Source organism: Pezoporus wallicus, unplaced genomic scaffold (assembly GCF_028554395.1).
Source record: "Pezoporus wallicus isolate ANWC-B61680 ecotype Strahan unplaced genomic scaffold, APGP_CSIRO_Pwel_v1 contig_4131, whole genome shotgun sequence".
Taxonomy (NCBI): Eukaryota; Metazoa; Chordata; class Aves; order Psittaciformes; family Psittacidae; genus Pezoporus; species Pezoporus wallicus.
Window position 1 is genome coordinate 2,559,762 of NW_026641950.1, and position 12,311 is coordinate 2,572,072.

Sequence of the window (12,311 nt, forward strand, 5' to 3'; positions counted from 1 at the left end):
CCAAGACAGACCTACCACAGGATGCAGACAAGCCCATCAGCCAAGCTGGTGGCACCTCTGCGAAAACAGACTTAAGAAAGAGCAGAACACTGGCAGTGAGAAGTGAGGGAAAGTGTGAGGAACAGCCCTATGAACACTTAAGGTCAAAGAGGAGGAGGAAGAGGAGGAGGTGCTCCAGGCACTGGAGCAAAGATTCCTATGCAGCTTGTGGAGGGGAGCATGGTGGAACAGATATTTCCATTCAGCCTGTGGTGAGGGCCACTGTGGTGCAGGTATTTTGCTGCAGCCCATCCACCCCATGCCAAAAAGATGGATATTTCCTGAAGGAACTGTGATCCATGGACAGAAGCCCATGCAGGAGCAAATTCTGACAGAAAACATGACCTATGGAGGACTCCCACTGGAGCAGTTCATGAAGGACTGCAGTCTATGAGGAAGACTCATGCTGGAGCAGGAGAAAAGTGTGAGGAGGAAGGAGCAGCAGAGAGGAGCAGTTATGACCTCATCACAACCTACCATGCCCTGTCTGCCATTTGCTGCTCAAGGGTAAGGGGTAGGCAAGTTGGGAATGAAGGAGTGAACTCAAGCCTGGAAACATGGTGGTGAGGGAAAGGTGTTGCTTTTGTCTTTGTTTCTCACTAGATCTATTTTAACTGGCAATAAATTAAATCAGTTTTCCCCAAGCTGAGTCTGTTTTGCCCATGACAGTAACTGGTAAGTGATCTTTATCTTCATCTATGAGCTTTTCATCTTATTTTCTCTTCCTGTTCTCTTAAGGAGGGGGAGTGAGAGAGTGTCTGCGTAAGGGTCTGGCAGCCATCCAAGGTCAGCCTACTACACAAACATATCATTTGGAATTGGATGATCTGGGAAATGAATTCTTTGAGTTCAAAGGATGAACTGTTTGGTTCCAAAGATGACATACCAAGAGCGCTTGGCTTTTTAAGTCTCTGGCATTTACAGTCTTCTCTATTCTAAATGGAAAGGAATAGCTCTCCAGATTTTTTCACGGTATAAATTAGAGGAGAAGCTCCATCATAATAAAAGAAGGCACCCTACATCATCTATTTTGATTTAAAAATCTACAAGAATTCAGGAGGAATCCTGAAGGGACTTCTTCAGTTAATCATGTTCTGGAATAGACCACATAGTAAAACCTAAGCAGGCCATAGCTGGTCTCAAAGAAGTATACTTTAGAGCAAGACCATTGTATCTTTAAACAAATTTAATACATTTGCGTGGGGGAAAAAAACAACAAACTCAAGACCCCATCAAGAGTAAAGCACAGAAGAGTAGCTAACTAAATACACAGTTGTCCCATATTTTTTGGTGTCATTAACTCTTGGATATATCAGCCTTTAGGCTCATGAATGTTTTATTCATTCTTTCATAGATCTTCCTGAGAGATAACCAATTGGATACCAGACAAACAAACAAAAGGAGTAATCAGACTCCACTAACCTTTTTCACCTTGATTAGGATGAAGGATGAAAATCAGCAGCCCTTTTCTGTGGAACAGGGTTTCTGGAGGAACTTGCTTCTTTCTTTTTGGATTATATTGGCATAAAGACGTCAAGGTATTGAATGGAAAATGTTGTGAGTTTATACACACCAGTCAGTGTTCCATCACTTTTTGAAGCAGGTATGTTATCTGAATCACCTTGCCTTATTTTTCAGCACAAATCCAAATGAATTATGGGTATTGTATAAGAAAGGCATATTATTACAACCCCGGTATAAGATAGTTGATCATGGCTAGTATAAAATTTGTATAGAAACAGCTGAAGTTAACTGGGGTCCCATTCTCTCAGGAGATGTGGAATTGTTACTAGAATTTGGATTGTCTTTTAATATATTTTATTGTCATTCAAGGAAGAAAACAACATCTTCTTTACTCTGTTCTACTGGAACAAAAATGCACAGCTTAAAAATAGGATTCCAATGTCATTTCAGCCATCAGGAGTGTATTTAGTACTAAAATCGTAACTAAAACTGTATTTTTTCCAATAAAGAGAGCTTAACTTTTTTTCTAGAGAGGTGTAATCTCATTGTACTTTCAGTATTTTGTAGGACTGCTTTAAATAAGTAAGAAATTATTTTGAGTAGCTAAACCTTTGACGTGATTAATCGGTAGAAGACTGAATAGGCAAGTGAGTTTAAATTTCCATAGCTGACTAGGTTATTAAAATTATTTAACGAGAAAGTACAATTACACAGCTTTCAGTTCTTCAGAATGAAATCTATCATAACTTTAATTTTGTTTTATGCTTCAGGGTTGCCATGTAGCTAATTAGCATTATGTAACAGAGTTTTTAAATAACACTCTATATCTGTGACTTCACATGGTTGCCCAGTGTTATCTTGTGCATTAAAAGGCTTGAGGTGCCTTGCATAATTCCAGTGTGATCAGGACATACTCCAGGATTATGTTAAATATCGTCTGGACATACCATTATTAATAAATAGCATTGTAACTACTGTAGGTGGTAAAGTAATATTTAGATGCTTGTATATGTTTTCATTCTTAATTCTTGGGGCTTTTTATACGAACAAGCTCAGTCCATTTAGTTGATGGTTTCTGCAACACTTGAAAGTAGAAAGGATTATTAGGTTTTTTTTTTCACCAGATCCCAAGACCTTAAATTGTGCACTACCTTATTAAAAAAAAATCAAAGTAAATAGGAATAAATTTCTGCCCTTTAGTAAATCAGGCAGTATGTGACAGAATTACTCTGTGGATTATATTTCTGTGTATACTTACATGATATTTGGTTGAACAAAATTAAAGAAGTGTTATCTGAACTGCTGGCTGCTTCTGAACTAAAATGTGGCCTAGTAAATAATATATGAATAATGGCAAGATAGTGTTTCTAGCTCAGCAATGAGAAGGGTGAAATAGCAGAGTGAGTAGTCTTATCTAACAAAACAGCTCCTCAGAAATTTTTTTCTTATGGCTGGGATTACAGCTTTAACATCTGTGATCACTTCTCAACATTTAGAGAAGGGTGCAACATACAAAGAAAAAAAGAGGTGGTGGTGAGAGTTTTGTTGTGACAAGTCTACCATCAAAGAGCTGCAACTTTTTTCTAATGAATGATAGATAGCTGTATCTGGTGATTTAAATTATGCTTTATGTAAGTTTTTTCATGTCATTGCCTAGCATTAGTTAGGTCTGGTTTAAAAACATTTGGTTCTTCACATCGAGAAGGATGAACTGTGAGGAGGTAATAGAGCCACTCAGTAGAGAATCACTTGTCTGCTTTGCTTCTGTGATGAAAGAAGGAATGAATGATGGATCTGAAGTGGACTAAATCCGTGCTTAGTCTTTATTTGAACTCTACTGTAAGGGCATCTTGTTAAATTTATCACAAGCTCATGAATTCAGCCCAAAGTCTTGTCTCTCAAATAAGATAGGATCTTGGTTGATGTCAGTATTTCCCAGTTGTTTGGGAACAGTATTTGCTGTTTATTGCATCAGTTTGCTGCAATAATAATAATACTGAGGTCAATTCTTGGTATCCAGTCTCGTTGCCTGGGTCCAGATTCATTCTACCTGTCCTCAGGCACATGACCTGGGAATTCAATCATCCTGAGCATGCTGTAAAGATAAAAAGGAGAAAGTGCTTGATCAGTTGTGCTCCGAGAATGTCTTTCTATCTGTTGGCAATATAAGGAGTCTAGTTTGACTAAGCTTCAAACTTAACCACTCAACTTAGGCACCTAAAATTGGTTAGGCTGAATATGAGTCCTTGTGTTGAGAAATCAAATATTCACCACTGTGATGTATTAGGTTATACTCAGAGGTACAAAGGTCTTACCTCACTGAAGTCCAATAGCTTTAACAAATAGTAGAATTATACTTCTAAGATGTAGAAAAGATGTAAGTAAACAACCACAAGTAAAACTAGACGAAAATGGTATGTTCAGGCATTAATGCTGTAGGAAATTTAGCCATTGATTTCAGTGAGAATAACATCAAACCTTTACTATGAACAATGATACTTAACACAAAAGCTTCTGTTCTTTGTTTCTTGCTTTTACATTTTCTCAAATAACTAAAATATCTCAAGGGACAGAGAATAACTTAGAGGAGATTTTATTCCTTTCATTTTCATTTATTTTTAACATTCTACTACATGATTAAAATCTATTAACATGTAAATTTTAATGTAAATATATAAAAATTGTGAATAAAAAAAAGTAAAAATACTATCCATACATGTTTGCAGTCCCTGGTATTTAAAATTCTGCTCTACATTCGCAGCGTTGGTAATGCACTGCTGACATGGCTGAACAAAGGCAACGTGCTTTGTCAACATCAGGGGAAGCACTATATGAAATCCTGGCCCTAGAGAAGGGAGCAACACATGATGAGATTAAGAAGTCCTACAGGTATGTGAAATCTGCTGTGCAACATGTCTAAAAATGATCATATGTCTGGCATGATTAGGATGGTGAAACCTTTTGAGTTGCCTGCACTGTAGACATTCATTGTTAAAATGTTTTTCTTCCCCATGAGCCTGAATAGAATCAGAGATGATGCAATGGGTATCTATTGATTTCATCCCACAAGCAATCCGTGTGCTTCATCAAAAATGTTTTAACCCTAACACAGACTATGCTTGCAAAGTGTGGGTTTTGAATACTGTACCCAGTTCTTGTGTTAACATCTTCTCCTGGAGTATGTTGAGAAGCCAATGCAGAAAAATGCTGTAATAATTGAAGAACTAGGGTAAGAGACATAAGGAATTAGATCAATTTATCTTGCCATAAAAAGTAGACTGATAGATTATTTGATTGTAGTGTGTAATGTCTTTGAAGGGGAAAAATGTCAGATGTGGGAGAGTTCATCACTATGAAGGCACGCGTAACCAAAACCAGTGATTGGAATCTAAAAGCAATTTGAGCTGAAAAGGAAACATATGATTTTAACAGTGAGCAAAACTAACCACTGAAACATACTGGCACAGGAAATGGGAGGTTCTCTATGGAAAGAGAAGACTTCAAGTTTTACTCAAACACGAGTTACTACACTGGTGAAAAGTACTTACTGTTGAAATGTAGCAAGACCTAGAAGTAAGACTAGAAGATTCTATGGGTCATTTTGCTCTTAAATCTGTTAAATCTTTTGAAAGAACTTTAAATGTCATGAATGAAATAGATGGTTTTGCCATTGAAATACGCCAGATGCTTACTTACAGGTTTAATAAATGTAGTAAAATTTTTATTACATTCTGGGTCTCGTTAGTTGAACTGTGTTACCAGTCAAACTTCAACACAGCTTGCTTTTCCCATCAAATGTAAGAATATATTTGAACTAAAAAAAAGGCTTGTGAAATGCATCTACTTGCATCATTGTTTAGCTTGAATTTTGCTGGGAGTCTGTCCTGTGTGGTTTTGAACAAATTGCACCTCTCCTGCCATCCCTTCTTAAAGGTGGGAGAGGAGGTGAATGAAGAAGTGAATGTTCAAACTCTTCATACAATAGAAGGAAAACTGTTAACATCTCATGGTTCTCTTGTCTTGCATAACTGTACCACTGGGCAATAAACTTCCTACAGTATCAAATTCACTCCTGACTTGAACCTTCTGTGTCCCTGTAGTATAATTTGGCTGCAGAATCCATCTTCCGCATCAAACCTCATGTCTTCCTGTTGCTTTTATGTTTAATTTTCTGGAAAGGAGGCCTTCTTTGATACACAGAGGACAGAGATGTCATGGAAGAATATAGTATGGAATTAACTTTATTTAATGGTGAAAATGAATACAGATGATTTACAAAGTGATCTACGGCAAAAATGACAGTGATGCTTTATCCATCTTTATTCGTAATTATAAATAAAAAAAAAGAGACTGCTTCTGACTAAAGTGGAAATGTCAGAGGGATTCACTTTTAATGGAGTAGCTGTAAATATTTGCAAGATAAAATGATGAGTCAGTCTCATAGATTTGCTCTAATTATCTTTTAATTTATGCTAATCCAAAAATCTGCTGCTGAACTGGCATTATTTAGTACAGGGTATGAAACCAGCAACACCTGATTCTGAGTTTCCTGCCATTAATAATTAAGTCAGTATTAATCATACTACCACAGCCAAGGGCAAAATTCACTTTTTAATAAACATGACAGAGGTACCTCTCCGTACGTTTATTTAAAGTTTGCCACAACCTAATTTATCAAGGACTAAAGCTAACAGGCTTTTCTAATCAGCAGAATTTCAAAGGAGATCTCTTTATCTTCAATACTCTACAAAAATAATCTTCAGAAAAATTTTTGGCATAACAACTTAAATTGTACTTTGACATCTGCTTTCAAGGCTGACGAAGTAACATGCAGAGAGATAACATGTTTTCTTCAGAAGTTTTAAAAGATCCACGTTGAGAGTGTATATTCAAAAGACCAAAAAAAAGTACATCAAAAACTCTGTCACAGATTACACAGAGCTTTGAGAATGCCACAAAACACTGAACACTCTTTAATGACTGAAAACAAAGAGGAATAATCTCTTAGCTGTGCCTATACCAATGCATCTGTTACTGCTGTGCTGGTACATCCATAAATGTTTTCCTCCTTTTGGAACACAGTAAGATCCCAAGAGCTCCCACAGAAACTGGATACCAGTGAAAGGGCCCTGTGTCCAGGCAAGAGGAATGAAAAGCTCTGGAGAATGCAGGCATCGATCCCGCTGCCTCTCACACGCTAAGCGAGCGCTCTACCACTTGAGCTAATTCCCCAGCCCATGGCCTTGCCCTGAGGTCCTCTCCCCTCCCAAGCACACAACCCTGACCCAGCCTCTCCAGCAACCTGGGTCTCCCATCCACCTGGCTACCACCATCCCAGCCACCAAATCCCTTTGCTGCTGCTGGTGACCACTGACAACCCCTGATGGTGCACAGGGGCCACCGTCCCGTGCCCAGGGTTCACCAGAACTGCCTTGCTTGGTTCCTCTTCCTCAGCAAGGGCAAGAGCTGAAGGCTGTGCGGGCCTTGAAGGGCAGGCAGGGCCAAAAGGCAGAGGTGCCACAGGGTGTGTTCCAGAGCCAAAAGGGCACTCCTTCGAGCCGGAGTTGAACCAGCGACCTAAGGATGGCCGTGCAAGGAGCCTACAGTCCTCCGCTCTACCAGCTGAGCTATCGAAGGAATCATGGGTCATGCCCAGGACCTCCCCCATCACACGCTCACCCAAAACTGCCCAAGATGCAGTGCAGTATGATGCCTCCATTCCAACAGCCTGACTCAAACAACCTTGGCTCAATTCTCACAACACTTGCTCAGCCCTTTAGCCCATCGCATCGTCCAAATCCACAAACAGAATAGGTACACAACCTCCTGGGATGTCATCAGCACACGGATTCTCCTCAACTCCAAAATCGCCATCCTTAAGTTCTTTTCCGGCTGCCCTTGATTCACTGTCACTGGACTGCCTTTTGCCCTCCCATCAAGTTCCAGGCAAATGGACAGATATTCCTTGAGTCCATAAGCTGCTCCTACGAGAGGAGAAAAAACATACTTAAACCCTCTGAACCTCTGTATCTCCTAGTGGATGATGCCCACTGTCCTGAAACCATTCACAAAGAGAAGTACCTCCATTCCCTGGTGGCATTTTTGGAGGCCCTGCGGTGAGCATGCTCCCATTTCATGCATATCTTTCCTCCATGGGGTAGCTCAAACCTGGACACAGTGCTGAAAATGACATCTGATGGTTGTCAAGCAAAGTAGAAAATCAGTTCCCTCTATGAAACTTCCCTGAGAACTTTTAATGCAGCCATTGATGTCATCCTCCTCCGTATAGCCTGGGCACATCACCCTGTCCCCAGAAAGCTCCCAACAAAAGGCCTTGTGACCAGGCAAAGGAAGAAAAAGCTCTGGAGAATGCGGGCATCGATCCCGCTGCCTCTCACATGCTAAGCGAGCGCTCTACCACTTGAGCTAATTCCCCAGCCCATGGCCTTGCCCTGAGGTTCTCTCCCCTCCCAGGCACACAGCCCTGACCCAGCCTCTCCAGCAGCCAAAGCCTGTGTCTCCCATCCACCTGACTACCACCATCCCAGCCACCAAATCCCTTTGCTGCTGGTGGTGACCACTGACAACCCCTGATGGTGCACAGGGGCCACCGTCCCGTGCCCAGGGTTCACCAGAACTGCCTTGCTTGGTTCCTCTTCCTCAGGAAGGGCAAGAGCTGAAGGCTGTGTGGGCCTTGAAGGGCAGGCAGGGCCAAAAGGCAGAGGTGCCACAGGGTGTGTTCCAGGGCCAAAAGGGCACTCCTTCGAGCCGGAGTTGAACCAGCGACCTAAGGATGGCCGTGCAAGGAGCCTACAGTCCTCCGCTCTACCAGTTGAGCTATCGAAGGAATTATATGGACATTCATAGCTCATGCCTTCAGCCTGGTATTTTCTGTCTGTGTCTCCTTCTGTCTTCTTTTGTTCCCAGGTCTACTCTCTGGTTTGTAGATGTGAGAAGCTGAAAAATCCTTTACTTCGTGTAAACACTCTTTAGCAACAATTAAAACATCAATGTGTTATTTACATTCTTCTCATCCTAAATCTAAACCACAGCAGTATATCTTTTACTATGAAAAAAATTGTCTGTTCCTTCTGAAACCACTATAATATCCACTTTTTCTACAGCATCTGTATTATGTCCATTTCCTACACTTTACATCCTTTCTTGTCTTTTGATATGTACACACAAATGTTCTCTTAGTCTATGATCCATCCTTTTAACATATCACTTGAGCTCATGTAATTGATAACTTTTGGCTCCATCTGTCATAGTAGTCTTTCTGGGCAGAAAAGATGGTGTGTGGTGTTGGATTGTTGAACAATGAGACCAGTTCTGTTTTTATCACTGCACTTTGACCAGTTACATCAAAATTCATTCTTCATTAATCTGGATATTTTTCATTGCAATACTGATGATATGGCTGATAGCAACCATAGTAGTGGCATACATTATTGTACAGCAGTTAACATACAATTCAAATATTGGCTATTCTCACTCAGAATCTAATCCCCTCGAGGTACACACTGGACTTCCCTATCCCCCCACATTATCCAGTAAGTGTGCTGAGGTCCTTGAACAAAAACAGTCCCATGGATGGGGTTGCCTTTGCCTATATCAGGAATAGCCCAGACTGTTTTATCCAGCACACTTTTTTATGTGCACTACAGGGACTTTATCCTCTTCTATAGTACATAAAGGTCTGATGTTTGATTGGGCAGTTGGAAAATCCCCTGGTATTGACTAACCAGGTGGCTTTTGCTAAGTGTGTATCCCAATGTTTGAATGTCCCACCACCCACTGCTCTGTGTAGTCTTCAACAGTCCACTATACCTTTTAATTTTCCCAGAGGCTGGTACATGATAGGGGATGTGATATACCCACTCAATCCTGTGCTCTTTGGCCCAGTGACTGTGAGGCTGTTCTGAAAACGAGTTCTGTTGTCTGACTCAGTTCTCTTTGGAGTGCCGTGTTGGCACAAGATTTGTTTCTCAAGGCCCAGGACACTGTTCCAGGCAGTGACATGGGGCACAGTGCCACATGTTTCCAGCCATCCAGTGGTTGCCTCCACCATGGTAAGCACCTGGCACTTGTCTTGGAGGGTTGGTGGGAGTGTGATATAGTCAATCTGCCAGGCATCCCTGTGTTCATACTTCAGCCATCGTCCTCCATATCAGAGAGGCTTTAACTGCTTGGCTTGCTTAATTGCAGCACATGTTTCACATTCATTGATAACCTGTGCAATAGTCTCCATGGTTAAGACTACCCCTCGATCACAAGCCTGTCTATATGTTGGATCTCCTCCTTGATGGCCTGAGGTGTCATGGGTCTATTGGTCTACAAATAATTTACCTTTATGTTGCCAATCTAAATCCATTTGAGGCACTTCAATCTTAGCAGCCTGCTGGTTGTTTTGGTGTTCTTCGATGTCCCAGTTCTTGGGACATAAGCATCTACATGATGTACTTTTACAACAAGGTTGTCTACCTAAGCAGCAAAATTGCTGTAATTCAGCATTCAAGATGGGTTTACCTCTGCCTTGCCAGTTGCTTTGCTTCCATTGCTGCAATCACTCCCACAAGGCATTTGCCACCATCCATGAGTCAGTATAAAGCACTGGCCATTTTTCTTGTTCAGTAATGTCTAAAACCAGCTGGGTATCTTTTACCTCTGCAATCTCACATGATTCACCTTGTCCTTCAGCAATTTCTGCAACTTGTCACATGGGACTCCACACAGCAGCTTTCCACCTTTGGTGTTTTCCTACAGTACAACGGGACCTATCAATGAACAGGGCATATTGCTTTTTATTTGCTCATTACACTGGGGCTTTTTCAGCATGTTACCTCCTCCTCTGGTAACATTCCAAAATCTCTGGAATTGCCAGGGTGACAGCATACTTTTTCCAAATATTTTACTAGTTTTTCAGGATTCTGCACTTGTTCAGGGGTGAAATTCCAAAACATGGTAGGTGGCCTCTGTCTTAGGCACTTGCTGATACTATTCCCCACACCCTGCCATTCAACTACTCAGTTTTAGGCCAGATCTCTGGGTGATATTCTTAATAGTTGGTTTTAACCTTAAACAAGAGCTAAAACACATTCAGGAGACTGCAATAGGATTATGTTGGTTTGACATTCAAAGTTCTCAAGAGCTGTTGTAACTAGCCTAGAGGTGAAAGGGAAGATGGAGGAAGGTATCTCCCCATTAGATTGGCTCTGGAGGAAAAAAGATAAAAGTTGTAATTATTAATAGTTTCCAATAGATGTCTCCCAAAGTACGGAGATGACACTAATGCTGAGTACAAATACCAGAGTAGTCTCATGACCAGGAGTTTAGAATCATAGAATAGTTAGGGTTGGAAAGGACCTTGAGATCATCAAGTTCCAACCCTTCTGCCATGGGCAGGGACACCTCACACTAAACCATGTGTTTAATCCTATCGTAAACTAGTGTTACATAGTACAGCAAAATTATGAACTTCACCCAGCACCAGGAGGTGATAAACAACACACCGGGGAACATACACAGCAAGTAAGCTGATAAACAATGGAACTCTGTGAACATGAGCAACAACTCTGAGAGCAAATAACTCAACATTGTCACCAGTGACTATTAAAGTAATAACATGAATGCTTATAAAAAAACATGTTTTATGATGCTGTGGTCAGATCTGTTATCTCAAATCCTCGAGCCCCATATTGGGCATGAAAAAGGACTGTTGTGGTTTAACCCAACCGGCAGTTAAACGCCATACAGCCATTTGCTCCTTTTGCTCACTCCCCCCACCAGTGAGATGGGGGAAGGAACTGGACGAAAAAAAAAAAGGAAATTTTGTGGGTTGAGATAAAGTCAGTTAACTAGGACAGAAAAATAAAGGAATATTAAAAAATAATAACAAGAACAATATAATAATAATGACAGAATTAGAATATACAAGTGATGTACAATGCAGTTGCTCACCACCAGTTGACTGATGCCCAGATAGTTCTCAAGCAGCAACCCCCAGCCAGTTTTCCCCTAGTATATATACTTAACATGGCATCATATGCTATGGAACACCCCTTTGGGCAGTTTTGCCCAGGTCTGGTGACAGTGTCTCCTACCAGTTTCTTCTACCCTTCAGCCTGTTCATTACTGTAGTCGTGTGAGGAGCAGAAACATCCTTGCTTGACTTGTTGTAAAACTGGTTAGCAACAACTAAAACATGAATCTGTTATCAATGTTATTCACCTCCTAAATCCAAAACACAGCACTACACCAACTATAACAAAGAAAATGAACTGTATCTGCTGAAGCCAGGACAGACACATTATTAAAGATGCCATCAATCACATGCTGAGCAAAGACACAAAAAGCTATAACTCAATCAAGAGACCATTCCGCTGTTGGTGCAGCCCCAGATGCTACAATTTTCCACGAACACCTCTCGTAGGTACCTCTGACAAGGAAAGAAAAAAAAAAGCTCTGGAGAATGCAGGGATCGATCCCGCTGCCTCTCACATGCTAAGCGAGCGCTCTACCACTTGAGCTAATTCCCCAGCCCATGGCCTTGCCCCGAGGTCCTCTCCCCTCCCAGGCACACAGCCCTGACCCAGCCTCTCCAGCAGCCAAAGCCTGGGTCTCCCATCCACCTGACTACCACCATCCCAGCCACCAAATCCCTTTGCTGCTGGTGGTGACCACTGACAACCCCTGATGGTGCACAGGGGCCACCGTCCCCTGCCCAGGGCTCACCAGAACTGCCTTGCTTGGTTCCTCTTCCTCAGCAAGGGCAAGAGCTGAAGGCTGTGCGGGCCTTGAAGGGCAGG

At 41.5% G+C, this 12,311-nt stretch overlaps 1 protein-coding gene and 4 non-coding genes across 5 annotated transcripts in view; 1 reads left to right on the forward strand and 4 right to left on the reverse strand.

Moving 5' to 3' along the window:
* Nucleotides 1-374: 374 nt before the first annotated feature.
* The window catches only part of DNAJC5B (DnaJ heat shock protein family (Hsp40) member C5 beta), a 35,387-nt gene continuing 23,450 nt past the window's right edge, over nt 375-12,311 (forward strand). Inside the window, exons 1-4 of the mRNA XM_057426224.1 lie at nt 375-546; nt 643-714; nt 1,394-1,642; nt 4,265-4,392. Of these exons, the coding sequence (XP_057282207.1) occupies nt 4,286-4,392 (107 nt within the window). The 5' untranslated portion in view covers nt 375-546; nt 643-714; nt 1,394-1,642; nt 4,265-4,285. The remainder of the gene's footprint in view (nt 547-642; nt 715-1,393; nt 1,643-4,264; nt 4,393-12,311) is intronic.
* On the reverse strand, nt 7,053-7,140 carry TRNAY-GUA (transfer RNA tyrosine (anticodon GUA)). Its single transcript is given in 2 exon segments — nt 7,053-7,088; nt 7,104-7,140. It is a non-coding gene; the product is annotated as a tRNA-Tyr (tRNA).
* On the reverse strand, nt 7,867-7,939 carry TRNAA-AGC (transfer RNA alanine (anticodon AGC)). The gene has a single exon. It is a non-coding gene; the product is annotated as a tRNA-Ala (tRNA).
* On the reverse strand, nt 8,263-8,350 carry TRNAY-GUA (transfer RNA tyrosine (anticodon GUA)). The gene is given in 2 exon segments: nt 8,263-8,298; nt 8,314-8,350. It is a non-coding gene; the product is annotated as a tRNA-Tyr (tRNA).
* On the reverse strand, nt 11,969-12,041 carry TRNAA-AGC (transfer RNA alanine (anticodon AGC)). The gene has a single exon. It is a non-coding gene; the product is annotated as a tRNA-Ala (tRNA).